Source organism: Labrus bergylta, chromosome 2, assembly GCF_963930695.1.
Source record: "Labrus bergylta chromosome 2, fLabBer1.1, whole genome shotgun sequence".
In the NCBI taxonomy this organism is placed as follows: domain Eukaryota; kingdom Metazoa; phylum Chordata; class Actinopteri; order Labriformes; family Labridae; genus Labrus; species Labrus bergylta.
Genome location: NC_089196.1, coordinates 14,889,684 through 14,906,520, shown reverse-complemented (window position 1 = coordinate 14,906,520; position 16,837 = coordinate 14,889,684). Strand labels below are relative to the sequence as shown.

At 39.2% G+C, this 16,837-nt stretch overlaps 1 protein-coding gene across 2 annotated transcripts in view; it reads left to right on the top strand.

Moving 5' to 3' along the window:
• The window catches only part of LOC109996681 (GDNF family receptor alpha-2), a 44,510-nt gene extending 40,219 nt beyond the window's left edge, over window positions 1-4,291 (top strand). For both annotated transcript variants that reach the window (XM_020650932.3, XM_065965537.1), the window contains exon 8: window positions 3,059-4,291. In XM_020650932.3, the coding sequence (XP_020506588.1) occupies window positions 3,059-3,196 (138 nt within the window). In that variant the 3' untranslated portion in view covers window positions 3,197-4,291. The remainder of the gene's footprint in view (window positions 1-3,058) is intronic.
• The last annotated feature ends 12,546 nt before the right edge of the window (window positions 4,292-16,837 follow it).

Here is a 16,837-nt window from a genome sequence, read left to right as displayed (position 1 = left end):
TAATTAGGAAACAATAAGACGTGTGATTACTCAAGCAGGAAGTTTATAATTAGAGAGGGAGCTGGTAGGGACATTTTGGGTGGCCCTGCGTTCTCAGACAACTACGGCTGGCAATTAAAACTTGTCAAACTTCCATGGCAGATAAATTGGGGGAGTGTTGTTTTGGTATGAGTCCTCTTGGCAACAGATTGACTGGCCAAGCTGTAAATCTCATGATGGTCAGTTTGGGCCCTGCAGAATCACACCAACACGTGCATGCACATATGTTGACAGATTGTCTATGAAGGATGATGGGTGACCATGACCCCTTAGTATAATAACCTGATATGAAGAACAGTTAAAGAACAGTTGTGTCTTAACCAGCTCTCGTCAGTTAAACAGCTTTTGTGTACTGTATAGACATATTCAGCTCATTTAGATGCTTAATTATTCTAAATGTCATTGCCAGTGGTTGTGGGTTTTATTCCATACTCAGTGTGTAAACATGTGGGCTGAAGCTTAGTCCTCTGAGCCCTGTAATCAGACTGGTGGCCATCAGAAGTCAGGCTCTTTTTACATGGAGAATTTTCCTATAATAAAAATGTTCTATAGGAATTGATATAGAAAATTTAAATTCCAAAGTAGGGCTGCAGCAATCGATAAATTCATTAATCAAGTATTTTCAGAACTAAGTATTATAAGGATTATTCCAATGGTTAATTGAGGAATCACTTCAATTTTCTGTGTATTTATTGATATTCTAAACTGTTAATAGTGTGCAGTTCTAGTCTCCCCCATTAAACATATTTCAATTTCAATGAACCTCTGGTTAAACAAAGGTTTAAAAATTGATAATATGAATACAATGTTAAAAAAATATTCATTCTTAACTTCTAATGAATAAGCCTCAGTGTAAAACTTTAAGTTGCATCTATTCACTACTCAGACAGCTGCAGTCAAGCTTTACCAAATATACTTGTAGTTTGATGTATTGGTTTGTTTTAGGCTCACAGTGTTGTGTGCTACTTTCCCAGTGTTGCTGTAGATCCCACAGAGAAGATGGATTTTTTGGGTCTGACAATAGTAATCCTGGTTTCCTTTTTAATTACCTCACTCAAAAGGTTCTTGTGCAGCGAATTCTTAAAGTTCAACAGTTTATTTTATAGCATATCGAGTTTCATTTCCATTGTTATATAAAACAAACACTGTGTGAGACCTCTTTCCTCAATCAGCATAATCATTGGGAAACTAGTGTTGCCTGTGTTCCCATGTAACACTGTTGTGTGTTGATTTTCAGCTCAATTGGATGCAATTGATTATGGACAGAAACTACGTAACTCAGGGTTAATCAATAACTATAGCCTTGGGAAAGTCATCCTACTGCACTGTAAATTTGACAATAACCTGATTGATAGTGAAAATATTTGACATGCTCTGTGTTCCGTCAGGCTACATGTGAGTGTGTGTCTGTCCCATGTCTCTATGTCTGTTTGAGTGTGTGTGTGTGTGTGTGTGTGTGTGTGTGTGTGTGTGTGTGTGTGTGTGTGTGTGTGTGTGTGAGAGAGAGTATGTGTACCTTCTCACAAGTCTGTATGTGTGGATATTGGCTGCAACCAGAGATCTGGACTCATGTCAACAGGCTGCTACCACACATCACTGCCCTTGCTAATTAATTGGCTTTTAGTTGCGGGTGTGTTTGGTGCATTGTCAAGCTACCCATTGCTTTCCCCCCCATTTTTTTGGCATCTGTCATTTAACCATTTCCTTGTACCATTTAGAGCATAAATGCTCACATCAAGGTACTGATATAACTGCAGCCATTTGGTTCCTTCCTTTCTCTACCACGCTCTTGTGTCCCTCCCTTTCCAAGAAAAAAATATTCCTCTCCTGATGCTGTAATTTACATCATTTTCTTGTTTCATTATATATTTTTATCTTTCTCGGTTATGTGTTTACTTGTTCTGTTGGAAGATGTGGTGCTGGTAGATAACATCTTAGTAGGTGTTTTTTTTTTCTGTGTACAGGGAAATGGACCAAAGTGCAATCTCTGCAAAGGTTAGATTGGTAAAGATGAGTTGAGGGGATGGTGGAGGGGGAGGTGGGAGAGGAGGAGGAGAGAGTGTTTCATGTTTCTTATGATGTTCTTATGTATTGCTGTGCAGGACTGAAAATGGTGCCTCTGCAAATTGAGCGAGACTACTTTAACTTGGAGGCAAATGGTTCTGCTTTGTGTTACAAGAATCAGAGGAAATTGAAAAAGTATTCAAAATGCTAACAATTTTATGAGAAAGCATATAATAAGGCCATTGTGGTTTGGATATGACAGAGGAAGTCTGGAGGCCAAAGAGTTTAATATCTGGACTGATGTGTTCCCACTGATGTATGCCGTATTGGGAACATTAAGGAAAACTGTGTGTATTTACTGTTGAATATCATACATACTGTACATATGATTCTTTCTGTTCTTCATAAGCATACACATTGTAATGTGTTTAAAAGCACAGTCAAACTTCCTACAAGAGGTCTTGGGAGTGTTTTGTTCTCCTTCACTTGCTTTAATTTATGCCTTATGAAATATTGAGAGAAAACCACAGCTGCTGCTGGCTTCTGTAGTGTGCATTTGGCTTGGTAGCATGTTTTTCTTGTAAATAAAGTCTGTAATGATAGCTTTAAAAACTGTTTAGAGACTTGCTGGCACAACCTTAAAGGGTTGCAGAAAAAAGAAAAAGTCATCACAAGAAGCTTTCCTTTGTTGCCAACTTGTTTAAGAAGCAGAGAGCATACAGAGCAGCAGGGGCTTGAATTATACTTCACATATCAAAACATTTGGTGGATCAAACACTTAATGTTAGTGCCAAAGTGTCTCTGCCATGGATACATGCAATTTTTTTCACTCTTACTCTGACTTTTTGACTCCTGATTTCTCTTGTTCTCCTCAAGCTCTGATCCTGTCTTGCCTCATCTCCCTCCCTCATCAAATGCCAGCAGAAGAAAGCAGCACGAGTGAATGAGTCATGTCTAACCTTTACACATCTCTCTCTCTCTCTCTCTCCCACTGTGTGTCCCTCTCTCTGTCCAGTATCCTGAACCGAGAGACGGTGGCCTGGGCGAGACCCGGGGCCTGCCAGAGGATCACTCCGCTTGTCTGTGTGCCAACGTTTGGGCTCTGCTTCTCGGCCTGACTTTGGCTCTGGTCCTGGCCCAGCATGCCTTATAGAAGCGCCAGGAGAAGAAAAAAAGAGGTCATCCACCCACAAGCCGATCCCAAAAGCAGAAGGTGTTATGTCTGAGACAGAAATTAAGAAGACTGACTCTCTGGGCAGTTGACATTAAAGGCATTTGCAAAAGAGAGAAAAAAATAAAACAAAGGAAAAGGAAAAAAGGTTGAAAAATACTTGTGAAATGTGAATTTGTTGTTCATTTTGTTTAAGTTAGGGCGGACCACAACTGTGATGAATCACAGCTTTGAAAAAGAACCCTTGCTTTGAGAGGCCATGAGGACCACATTTTGGACCACAACTTCACCTCTGATTGAGAACCAAAAATATGGAGGACTGAAGCTGTTCATGTCAGGGACTTCAGCACTTTTCTCACCGACGGAGGGAGAGAGAGAATGAACAACGTAATTAAATGACGACAGCGTTGACAGGATTGAAATTGTTGCAGAGAGAACAGGACTGAGGGAAAGGTAAATGTGGTAGAGAGAAAGTGAAAAGAGACATATTTCTGCTATCACTCACACTTTTTTTTGTCTTGAATATTTTCTCGACTCAATCTTCTCTTGGATGAATTTACCGCAAATGTAGGGGTCCGAGATGGGGGGGGGGGGGGGGGTGATGATTACGTTCTTTCTGTTCAACCCAAGTGTAAACTCTAAACTGTAAAGCCTACTCAGTGTTCTAAGTGTTGGTATAGTATCCGTGACCATAATCAATCTACCGTACAGCTATTTCATTTGGGTACTATAGTAAGCTCCTGTTAGCAGGTGGAGAAAAGAACTAAAGAAATTACAAGTTCATGGTTCTTTGGTCATTTGAGATGTTGTTGTTGACATCTGTGGATCAACGTCCACCTGCACATGTGTATATTTCTGTCTGTATGTACTGTATATAACTCTGTTTTCTTTCATTTAAACCAAAAGATATCATCAGTACCTTTAATGGACTTTACTGTACACTAAGATGGCTCTGTACTGGTACTAATGGAAGGCCTTCATTATCTGCGTTTATATTATTTGTCTATAAAGGTTTGATCACAAAGAATGTATACAGGGATGAGATTAAACAAGCTCAAACTGCTTGGAAAGCCATAACCTTTCTGTGTGTGTGTGTGTGTGTGTGTGTGTGTGTGTGTGTGTGTGTGTGTGTGTATGTGTGTGTGTGTGTGTGTGTGTGTCAATCATACTGTTTCTGGTCAGTTATTACAATGTTAGTGAGTCTGTGTTTACATGCAGGATAAAAAGTAGCTAGTAAGGAGAATCTTTAATTGTGAGAGCGGGAGTTGCTTGTGTCCCCTTGGAGAGCACTGGTTATGATGCATAGTGTAATTAACTGCAAGGCTTTTACAGAGGGCTTGTTGTGACCCAGACTTTAAGCACTACTGTTCCTCTTTTCATTGAATATTTCAAAGGACCAAAATTTTAAGAGTGCACAAATGTTCTTCATTCACATATTAATATTACGATTTCTATTTTCCAGAAACTATATTGGACAAATATTAGTTAGTTAATTGGACTAACTTGTCCTGTAAGAAGTCAGATTTTGTCCAATGTTTGCAAAAAAGCTACCTTTAAGTAGGCCTAAGTATATTTATTAAATGGTTACTGGAAAATATACTTCATGCTATTTCCAGCGTCTTATGAAGCTGGCTTGGGATAAAGACTGGAAAAAGAGGAGAACAGCTTGGAATGTCTCCATCTAAAAGTAACTTAAAATAACCTCCAAGCACCTGAAAATCTCACTAATGAACATCTAGTATCTAAAATATAATATAAACATTAAACATTGTGATTTCAGGAGGGGCAGAGTGCAGGCATAACTTTTGAGAGTGGTATTAATAATCCATCTACAACTCAGATTTGATGTTGGACTTTTAAAAATCTAAAGCCTAATATGAATATTGATGAATATATTTGCCCTAATCCTTCCTCTTGTCCACACTTACCATCTTGTTTTCTCTTTGTAAGAAATGAGGGGGAAACATTTCCTTTGTCAATTCCAAAATAAACAGGAACCTAAAGAGTACGAGTTAGTCCACTTAGTTATCTTTAAGACTTATTCCCTCTTCATGTAACTCTTCCCTCCTCTGCACCTGAGCTAGTAAAAGAAATCAAAACATAAAAACACAAAGAGGGAGTTTCATCTTATAAAGGGAAATGTTGAAGGTTACCAAACATATTTCTGCACAGAAATATGGACTGTAGATTTTGTCATCTATGTTTTTGTAATGCTTGAAGAATTCTCTTCATAGACAGCAACAGAAAACAAATAGAGCAAATATGAGAGTTTAAGATTCAAATTTTTGACTTATCTTTTAAAAAACCTTTCCCTCTGGCTGTGAATCATTTCACACAGGCGAATAGGTTGAAACATTCAAAGACAAAAGAGGAAAGCTTCCAGCAGGAAACGTTCTCTATTTTATCAATCTAAGACTGATTTCCACTTTTATACATACACACTTCAAATATGTTGCATATTTATTCTGCACTATATTATACCGGAAAGCAAGAGCAGAATGGAAACCTGGACATTATATTACTAAATCTATAAAACATAAACAATACTTTCCCCAAATTAATTGGTTTTCGTCTCAAACATATATCATCTAAAAAAGAGGAGGCATGTTTGAAAATGAAAGATGTAATTTGGTATGGTTATGCACACAGATTTTTTTCTCCCTAACAGTGAAATAGTGTTTCCACCTAAATGTTTATGTCTTCAGGCAGAAGATGAAATAAAAGTGTTGTGCTACATAACTGCTTGCTACTGAACCAAACAGCCTTATGTTACAGTTGAAATGGAAAAGATTTACAGCCTGTCACAGCAGCAGATGTCAAATTAATCTCTGCTCAGCTTGTTCTTGTTAACTGTGGATGGTGGTCAGGTCTGGTAGAAATTACAGGAGTTTCTAAACTGGTGAGTTTACAGCTCTGGGCCTCTGAGGATAAACAATCTTTAAAACTTGCATTATGTATAACATTTGATGTGAGCCCCGAGGTCGAACAGTGACACAGGATTTGATGTTTTGACTCAGTTTTGTTATCATTTTGTAGGTTGAAAGATATAGTGACTTTATGAGGTAAATAGTACCAACAGTTGTCGTTTGGGGAAAATCCCAACAGTCTCCGAACAAATTATCATACATTTGTAACATCAGTCATCATTTCAAAACACCAAAGTATTTTAAAAGATAAAAGGATTCCGTATATATCAGTAATGTGTGCTTGCTGTCTTGAACACACACACACACACACACACACACACACACACACACACACACACACACACACACACACTCACAAACATCCCTTGCATCTCTCTTTTATGATCAGATGTGTTTCCTGGCATTTCTGCAATCCTTTTGAATATCACTGCAACAAACTTTACAAGGCGCTCTTAATTCATCTGAAAGTAAAGAATACATAGTTTACAGATTAAGTTGGCTCAGTATGGAAATAAAGGAAATGGTTTTGACAAACTTCCATCTATCAATAAAACTATCTAACGTCATGTCTTTAACATGAACAGTAAAAGTCAGACTCTGTGTTTGAGATTTAAACAGCAACTCACATCAACATTAAACAATTTCAGGGGCAAAAATAAATCAGAGATGAAGCAGAGCTGCCAATTCTAAGGCAAGAACAGGCTCAGCGGTCCATAATGCAATAGAGCAATAATAGAGTGCAGACCCATCTCAGACACAAACCAGAGCCTGAGTCTCCAACACAGACTTGGTTACCCTTTTGAAGCATAAGACCCCTATTACATATATGCTTTTATTTTCATATGTAATAAAATAAAAAAAAACACTGTATTTAAGCTTACATTGCAATATGTTGGTCCACTTTAACACCCGGGCTCTCTTTTACCTGCAGTTACGAACACCTTTATGTATTTTACATGGTGCCTGAATAATTTAGAGCTCAGTAGAGTCTGCAGCAGGATTATTACTGGGAGAAGGTAAAATGCAAACTGACTGCAGCATTTGTGCCTGGATGATAACAAGAAATTGGTGATGTTTCTGGGTTATGTACTCAGAGAAGTCAAAAGCTGGCACTTCATGTTCAACCCTTTTGACAACTTAGAAAGTTGTTTCATGTTTTTTGGTGTTCACTCTTTGTCTGGAAGAAAAGAGAGTTCTTCGTGACTCTGCAGCGTGCCATAAATCCAGACGTTTACCTGTTAGCAGCCTATTCAGTTCCATAAATGCAACAATAAAGTGAACTTCTGCCCTGTTGAGTTTATTTTACAATCTGCTTAATGAGAAAATGTACAGCTTATGGCTCTCTGGGGTTCCTGTTTGTGCAACTGTCAACAGAACAATGCATTCTATACCACCCTACCTATTAGTCAAGATTTGATTTGGTCAGTTTGTTGCTTACTATACAGAAAAATTGATGATGCACACTGAGTGATTATATAGTCAGCTTCCCATAAAGGCGATCAAAACTGGCAGATAAATTAAGGGTTTTGACAAGTAGGAAATGCAAATAAACTCATCAAAATTCAACCCTCCTCCTTCCTTCAGTTTACCCTCCCTGGTGTAGATCCTCTGAGTTTTTGGAAGAAAAGCTCAGCAGTTCTTACCATACGACTGGAGCTGAAGTAAACGTTCGTGCGGGAGATCTATAAACAAACACAACACAAATCGGAAATGTTTTAGGGATTTTATGGTTGACATTATTGGTGCAGAAATATGGCACAGCTTGTGAAGAAGCAGAATATAGCAGGAAAGTGAACAGTGACAGCTGGGTTTAGATGTTTGATGCAAAGTCAAAATGACACAGTGATCTGTGTGCCTGATCATAATTCAAGCCACAGAGACCAAAAGGCATTAGTGTTGTGACTTGGGTGTTAAACAAAGTGTTCAGATGCTCAACTTAAGGCAACTTATGGGTAGTCTGTGTCACTTTTTTTCGCGCCTGTGTCCTCACCTTCCAATGTTTGTTTTTTTTTAACTGACTTTGTTTCCAAAGCTTGTCTCTTTCTGTGATTGAATGCCTGTGTACACAAGGCTGTGTGCATGTGGATTTGATTAGAAAGGAGTAAAAAAAAATCTTGAAACAGAAAATTTGCTACGAGAGCATTTTTATTTTCAAAAGGAATCCTAGTGGAGTCCAGTTTGTTTTCCTCTCTGCACAGACGGGTAGGAGAGGAAAAGCAGTTTTTTGGGGTACAGGGAATAAGAAAGCGGCAGGTAGCTGTACATTTCACAGTTGATTAATGAGTCAGTGGGATGATGTCTCTTATCAACACTCTGCACATGGCAGAGAGAGAAGAAAGGTTTACTGGGGCTAGGAATTCTCCAATCACAGACAGCGCCTGTTGCCGTCCCATCATTCCTTTCTGTGCTCACCCACCTGTTTTTGTGCAGGGGGCTCTCTTCTTCTCTTTCCCGCAGCAGTTTGAAGCTGATGCAATATCAACTCTTTACCCTGTATGAAGTTAGGTGCCAATGAGTTTTGTCTGAGATACATCTGCTACTGCCAGGTTCACAGTGCGTATCATGGTCTTTGTTATAAGATTACCACAAGGAAGTGATGTAAACCCTTGTAATGAGTTGTTAAAGTGGCTTCATGCAAAATAAAAGCATAGCAAGCTGCTGCTGACAGCCCAAGAAGATCCCCAAGTAAAGCGTCTTGTAATAGTTACAGATGTGTTTGAAAATATATCACTTTCACGCTTGACAGAGCTGGATGTTTGATATAAACTCCTGTTTATCAAGTTAGATACGCAGCCTGGATGTGATGATTCTTGATAAATATGTATGGCATCCACTAATGGCTCTCAAAACCTCAGCGATATGAGCTGAGAATGATAGTTCTGTCAATGCTGGGGCAGAAAAATCCCAGCCACAGCATGTTTCCTCAGCACTGTAATACACTGTGAAGATAAATCACAGAGGAAAAAAGATGAGAGAAGCAAGAGCAGCAGACAAATACATTCAAAGAAATGTATTACTCATATTGGTGCGTGTAGTACACATCCTTGAGTGCAGTAAGCCAGATTGTTTTCTTTGTGTTTTCATTTGTTTGACTTAAGGTGTTAATGTGTTTTATTGTTGGAAATCCTCCTGGTTGATCGGTTTGCAATCAGATAATATTGACTTAAAAGTGGTGGGAGAGAGGCAGATGATATAGCAGGGAGCACAGCTTTCTCTGCATTTTGTTGCATTGCGTAGGAGATTGTTGTTTAGGAGAAATTTTGATAAATCAGAGAAGACAAAGACGGAAGCAGAACAATCCAGGGGAAAGAAGCTTTTGTAGTCTGAAACATTACAGTTACATGCCTGATTAATGACTCTAGTGTTTTTTCTTTTTTGTTTGCATTAAAAAAGTGCTTAAATTGATGAGAGGAATATTAATGACGCCTACAATTTTGTAAAACACACACTAACATGTGTTTAATATGTGTTCCTATCCTGTCAACAAACCCCGATTATGAGAAATGGCCATCCTCTCCGTCTTTTGCTCACTCCACTTTTCAAAAAATGTATGCTCAAACAGGCCGTTTGGAGATTTTCCCTTTATGACATCACATAGGGCAGTAACACTTACCCTGAGGGGATGACACTCCAACAGTTAGTTTGTTTGTTCTGCCTTCTGAGTCTGCCCTCTCTAAACACTTGAGCAAGGAAGCCCGAGCCACATCCCCTTCCAGAGTGGAGTGGTTAGACACAGCCTCTGAGCAGGGCTGAAATAGAGGGGTTTATCAGCCATGCACAAATACAGGATCAGAGTGGATTTTTGGCAAGAAGACATGTTTTGTTGATGTCCGAGACTTATATAAATTTGTTGAAAGGAGGATAATATGTGACCTTAAAGGAATAACACTGACATGGAACATTAAAAAGAGCAAATCCACAGAGTCTGAATCATGCCTCATCCGATATTGCTGTTTTTTTTAATGACAAAATCTGGCCTACAGTATTAAACACACATTATATAAAATCCACCGCCAGGGGGCTCTCAATCAAAATAATAACAAAATATGGCGTTGAGGCTAGCGGGGAATCATGGGAGTTGTCACTGCTTTCTCTCGCTTTGATAAATGATGCAAATATTTGAGGTAATGTAAGTACTCAACAAAACATTATATATAATATAGGCTTATTCCATTTTTATTAAAATTTTATTAATTTAGATATTTGAAGGTAAATATTGTCATGCAATTCTACATACCTTTAAAAATTTGGTTGTGTTTTGGACCTCCTAGCATGTGCTTCGATTGAAGCATACTTTTGCAGATCCACATTGAACAAAACAAAGTTTAGCCATAGCAGTGCCCAAGTGTTGGCAGTTCCACATGGCAGAGAGGGGTAATTGAAAAAGGTGAACTTCAATCCTTGCATTCATGCGACTCAAATGATGGCTGTGCACAAATATTTCTGCCTCTACAGTGGACTTCTGGCAAGATTGGAAGAAAAAGGCACATTTGGCATTTTCTGTTCCTCTGGTGGATATATTGTATATCATCAGATCGTATTGTGCTGTGTCTTAGTTGTTTTGTTTCTTATCATATTTGATTGTTCTGTGTATCATATCAGGTTTTACCCGATCGAGTTTTGGTCCGATCGGACACACAGGTGCTGCCAAGCATGTCCACAGAGGCAAAGCACAGGTTTAGATTTATTATTTTTATTAAAGATATCATCAACACAATGCTAAACATCATCATCATCATCATCATCATCATCATCATCATCATCATCATCATCATCATCATCATCATCTTCAGCTTCATCTTCATCTTCAATATCATTATCATCATCATTATTATATTATATTGTAAATCATATTGTTTATTATGTTGTATATTGTACCACAGTTTACCCTATAACATTCATTGTTATGTTTTGATTATATGATGTATCATAAAATATGATATTACATGATATCTTGTAATTTTTGTATTTGTAGCATCTCACATGGCATCTTAGCAACCTCAGGTGTTGAAAATATAGCCAATGTGGAAGTGCAGAAAATTCAGTTCCTAGAGTCTCCACTTCAGGCTCCGAAAGCCAAACAAAAATACCTTCTATGGGCTTCCTGTTAGTAAAGCTAAGAAAAGCTAAAAGAAAGAAGATTCTCCTTTGGATTTAATTAATATATTTTACATATTCCTTGACATTCCACAGGGCCAGATCACACTGAGAGATGGTCTGGGAGTGTGACCACCACATGTCACACCTTCCCATTCACACACTGATGGCAGATGTTGCTATGTAAAGTGACCATCAGAAGTGACTAATCCCATACAGATGCATACGCCGCCGACGAAGCAGCGAGAGTAATTCAGGGTTAAGTGTCTTGCCCAAGGACACATCGGACATGTTGCTGCAGGAGCTGGGGATCGAACCCCATCACACTGGCAACTTTCATTATTTATACAGTCCATTGTCACATTGTATGGCATCACATGATATAACGTTTCTTGTTGTATAATGAGACAACTTTGACAAATAAGTCAACGGGTTTCTCTTAACATCAGTCCGTGCCATGACAGAGAAACATTCATTCAGTCTAACAAATTAAGGTAATTTACGATAATGAAAGTGACGATAATAAATGCATCCCTTACATACGTGTGAGAAGTTCTAAAGGAGTGCGACTTTCTCCACAGAAAATGCTTTATTGCCAACCGACCGTTTTAGAAAGAAAAGGCTAGAATCCTTTGGATATTTTTTGTCTGACAAAAAAGAAAATGTCTGAGGCTTTAAAAAAAAAGTTAAATGGTTTGAAAAATTGTAAGAGGTCTACAGACATTTCTATTACTTTATCTGACTTACGAAAGAAGAACTTTCTAAAGGGATGACAGCTCAGCCAGACACTGCTGTCCTCACGGTCTATTCAGGGTCCAGTGAAGTTAGTTTGACCTTCATGAGACCTTGGAGCACTTGAGCTCAAGCATCTCCAGATGAAGCCGGTGTTATAGTATGCTTACAAAATAAAAATAAAAACGACTAATTTGTTTGCCAGTGAATGTCAGCCTGTAATAAAATTCTTCTTTTTGAAGCAAAGACTGGCAAAAATCTATGTGATTGGAAAAGAGCCAATTTGGGTGGTGTCTCCTTTTATGTATCAATCTGAAAGGAAGAAGAAAAACTTACTTTATCCGTTGTAATGATGCTTTTCTTTCAATTTAATTGTTTTACTGACTGTTATTGCCAAGGAAATGGTGTTACTTATGACATCCCTTTTGACAAGTGAAAATTGTTTTAGGGAGGAAGAGAGAGACACAGACAGAGAGGGAGGCTGTAATTGGAAATCAAAACAAGAGCCATATATCTTTTTAAGCAAACATCTTCGTTGTCTGGCAAGAGAAGTGGACGGCAGTATTGAACCAGACCACTTGAGATGTAATTCCTTGCTCCATTGAAGAAAGACTGGACATTGCTATTGTCAAGACAAAAAAAAAGTGAAGGTGAAAGCAAGAGAGGGGGACAGAGGGAATAAAAGAGAGACACGAGCAAGAAGAAAGAGGTGTCAGAGAAAAAGCAGTAAGGAGGGAAAGGGGGGAATCAAGCTTGTGGAACTGTGAAACAATCCGATATGGATTCTGCCATGGCTGTGCGACTTTGACTGCGTCATGCTCATCCCTCTGCCTCTCACATGTGGGGTTGTTATTGATGGAGCCGTCATACCCAGGCTGAACATCTGTAATGAAATTCTACTACTCTTATTGGATTTGGCGATGGGATCTTTGTCTCTCTCACAGCTGTAGTCTGTCCTTTGTTGTACGGCAGCAGGCACATATAAATTGTAAATACACAACACACAGAATTGTATGGGGTCTTGCACACAGGGATTAGATAGCATGCTCACTACTGTAGCTATTGTTTACCTCTGTGAATTGGTCCGTCAACAGCGCTGTTTTTTCTGTATTCTAATACTGTTTTTCATTCTCAGAAGAATGTCAACAATTCAAACAGGAGTTAAATTTAGTTTACGCTTTCAGAAAATGTATTATTCTTGCAAAAGGAGAAGGCAGAAAGCAAACATAATGGACAGAGGCTCCTCAAGAATAGAAAAAAAAAAGGAGTGGAAACTAGAGGCAGAGTTGGATTCAGCAGTTGCTGCAGGCAGCCTGCAACAATGGATGGTTGGTGGGGAGAGTTGCACAAGTGGCATTCAGAGCAGGAATAGAATAAAATGGAGAATAGATTTGAAAAGAGTAAAAGAGATGATATAATGCAAAGCAAAATGATGAATAATTTATCTTCATTGTGGTAGGATGGAATCTTAATATTACAGTGGACTGAGGTCCACGAAGAAGCGCAGTGGCCACAGGAGAAGCTTTCATCCAAATTTCCAAAGGGAAGAAAAATGGAAGGCAAGAGAGAGGAAGAAAAGAGGGACGGCACAAACAGAGCGAGGAGACAGAGTATAAAATTCACATGACAGGTCTCGTTATCTGGGATGCAAATGCCGGCTGTGTGTTTGCCGGAGTGACACATTGGTTCTTTTATTGATAAATTGAGGACCGCTATGCTATAATGCTACCAATATACTTTGCAGGGTCCCGGGTAGAGGAGCCACTCTAAAGGCACAGATGATGACAGACTGTTTAGACTGCCTCTCATTACTCTTGCACCTCCCGGCCCAGCGCGTTTACATGTTTATGACGTACACACATAGCAAAAGATTCATTATTCCTGCTGCCTGTGGTGATTTAAAATGGTAGGGGTGGATTTTCGGATTACAGGCGCTCTTTAAAAAAAAATAAGCCCTGTTTTTTTCTCACGACTAGAAGATTTGAATTCAAGGCAGATGACCCATCAAGACACCTACTGCAAATAAAACAAAACAACAGCTTCACATCAAAAATTGTGCCGTTTTGTTTGATGTTTGCAATCTGTTTGTTGGGGTTTTGATTACATGATTACAGTGATCTTCTAAATGAGGAAGGAAGATGGAATTGCTTGATTGAACCCTTTTTGGAACTTTTCTTTCTTTCACATTAAGCTTTTGGGATTTTTTTTCATGATATTGAATTTCCACAAATTCAATTTCCAATCCACCTACTTCCACAATCTTAAACATAAGACTGAATTCCTAAAAGTCTCTGTACGGTGTGAAGATCCATTATGCAAATCGATTGAATACATACGTCTGTGTTGAAGGGGCCAACAAAGGAACTTCTTTGTGCATTCTCTATGGACATGCAGACACTGCATATAACCTGAAACGTGTGTCTTACCAGACTTGTATTCGTATTTACATGAACCGTATATATTCCAGTAGGAGTGCTATATGAAACCAAACCACTTGGGAAGGATTTTGAAGGCCAACCTCAGTAAAACATCACCATTATAAAGCAAAAAAAAGAGGCCCAGCGAGCAGTACAGGAAGTATGTCTCTATCGAAAAGTATCCAGAAAAAAGATTTTCCATGGAAAATTCAGATGCTCAGTTCTGGCTGTATATATCAAGGAGATTCAAAATTCATCAGATTTTTTCCCCCACTTTCCTTTCTCTCTGATGAGCAGTATTTCCCCTCACTCTGGGTGCTGCGGGGCTGCACAACAACCTGCTACCCCTTCACCAATTAGAAAATTACTCGGCATATGAAATACTATGCACAAGTGCTCTATCAATTACTGTAAAACAGAGTATTTCGCTGCTCCAGCAAATCTGTTGCAACGATGGCGATGGTGGTCTTATTTATTATTTCCTGGTGACCTGGAGTCATATCAAAACCAACTGCAAATAATATTAATGAATTGTACTTGTTTAAATGTGCTGCATAATCAGAAGCAGTGGAAAACTTACAAGTTTGGACCTCTTTTTGGAATAAAGGGGCCCTTATTGGGCATCACTTATTACGTACTGAGAAGGCATGTCAGCAATCAAAGAGTTTCGAGTTGATAAGAATGCATTATAATAATGAAAACTAGATTTGTTGGTATCACAAGCTAATTAATAAGAAATTGCAATTAGCAATGGAATGTTTTAAGTATTGTCCAAATGAACTTACATAAGAATAGGGAACAGCATCAACATTAAAGTCTGATTTGTAGTCCAGCTAGAAAAGCAATAGCGTTAAGCTCGGATCAAGAACTGCAGCAAAAGTCTGAGTAAAGGTGGACATCATAGAAAGCTCAGTGCAAAGGTAAAGAGCAGCTCAGGGAATCTCAGTGAGATATGGTATATTGTGTGTGTGTGTGTGTGTGTGTGTGTGTGTGTGTGTGTGTGTGTGTGTGTGTGTGTGTGTGTGTGTGTGTGTGTGTGTGTGTGTGTGTGTGCGTGCGTGTGTGCGTGCGTGCGTGTGCGTGTGTGTGTGTGTGTGTGTGCGATCATGCGTGGGCATGTGCGTGTGTGTGTATGTGTGTGTGTAACATCTGGTAAGGGTGTGTTGAAGCTTGTATTTTTAGGTCTTTGCCCAGGGCCGTTGTACTACCCTGAGTCTGTGTTTGCTTTATGTATGCATTGAGGCATAGAGAAGGATTGAGAGAGAGAGAGAGAGAGAGAGAGAGGGGATAGCAGAGGAGAAGGAGGAGGGGGGAGAAGAGGGAGACAAGACATAAAGGTGGGAGGGATGAATGGAGAGAAGAAGAGGTGGTGTTGAACCCCCCCCGTCACCTCTGTCCCTAACTTCTCCCTCCTTTTGGAGGTGAGCTGCAGGTTTGTATTCTGAACGAGTGTATCAGCTGGAGAATCGCACTCCACAACCAACAACCCCGACCCCAGAGGACCCCACACGGCCTCCAGCAGCTGTGGATCGACGTGCTGAACAAACCTGATGTCAGGTCAACACACCTCCTCTTACAACCACACATTGGGCTGGGCTGAGATACTGAAAGAGAAAAACGAGTGGAAAGGTGAGGGAGTACAGGGAGGAAGAGCTGTGGACAGTGAGAAATAACGAGAGAGTTGGGAAACAGAAGAAAAATGAAAGGAGGGGAGGGGTGATGCCTTTCAGATAGCGTTGAGAAGGGGGAGGCCTGTATACACAGTGTGGATGTGTGTGTGACGATGATGTGTGTGCGCAGTGAAGTATTGGAGAGAAAAGAGCAAAGGGGAGATAGATATGAAAAGAGGAGCAGAGACCAAGACAAAAAAGGGAGAAATCAGAAACCTGGCTGAAACTTTTTTCTTTTATTTCAGTTTTCCACTACAGCAGTTTCCAGATGAATACTGATGCAGCACAGAGGAATACCAAGTGCGGCACTTTGTAGTGCGGCACTTTTGCTGTCACACCTGACAGCAAAAATCGAATATATAATTGTAATCTGCAAGAATTCACTGGAATAGATTTTTTTCCTGCTCATTAACTAGGACATCTTAAATAAATTGTACACACATTTTAGGAAAATACGCCATATTTCTTTCAGTCAGAAAGTGAGAACACAAGATTGATATAACTATGCTTGTCCTTTGATTATATAATTAGTTACCTTAGCTTTGTAAAATAGTTATTTATTTCTGTGCAGGAAAATGTTGTTACCTGTAGAGAGAGCCAGGCCAGTTGTCTGTCTGATCCGAGTCTTTGGGCCAAGCCATCTAAACTACCTGCTAGCTTTGGCTTAATATCTACCCGACTTTATGAATGGTATCAATTTTATCATAATGTAACCTTAACCCAGGGGGAAAATAGGCAAACTTCCCAACATAATGAATTACTTTCCTCAGCACCTTCTTA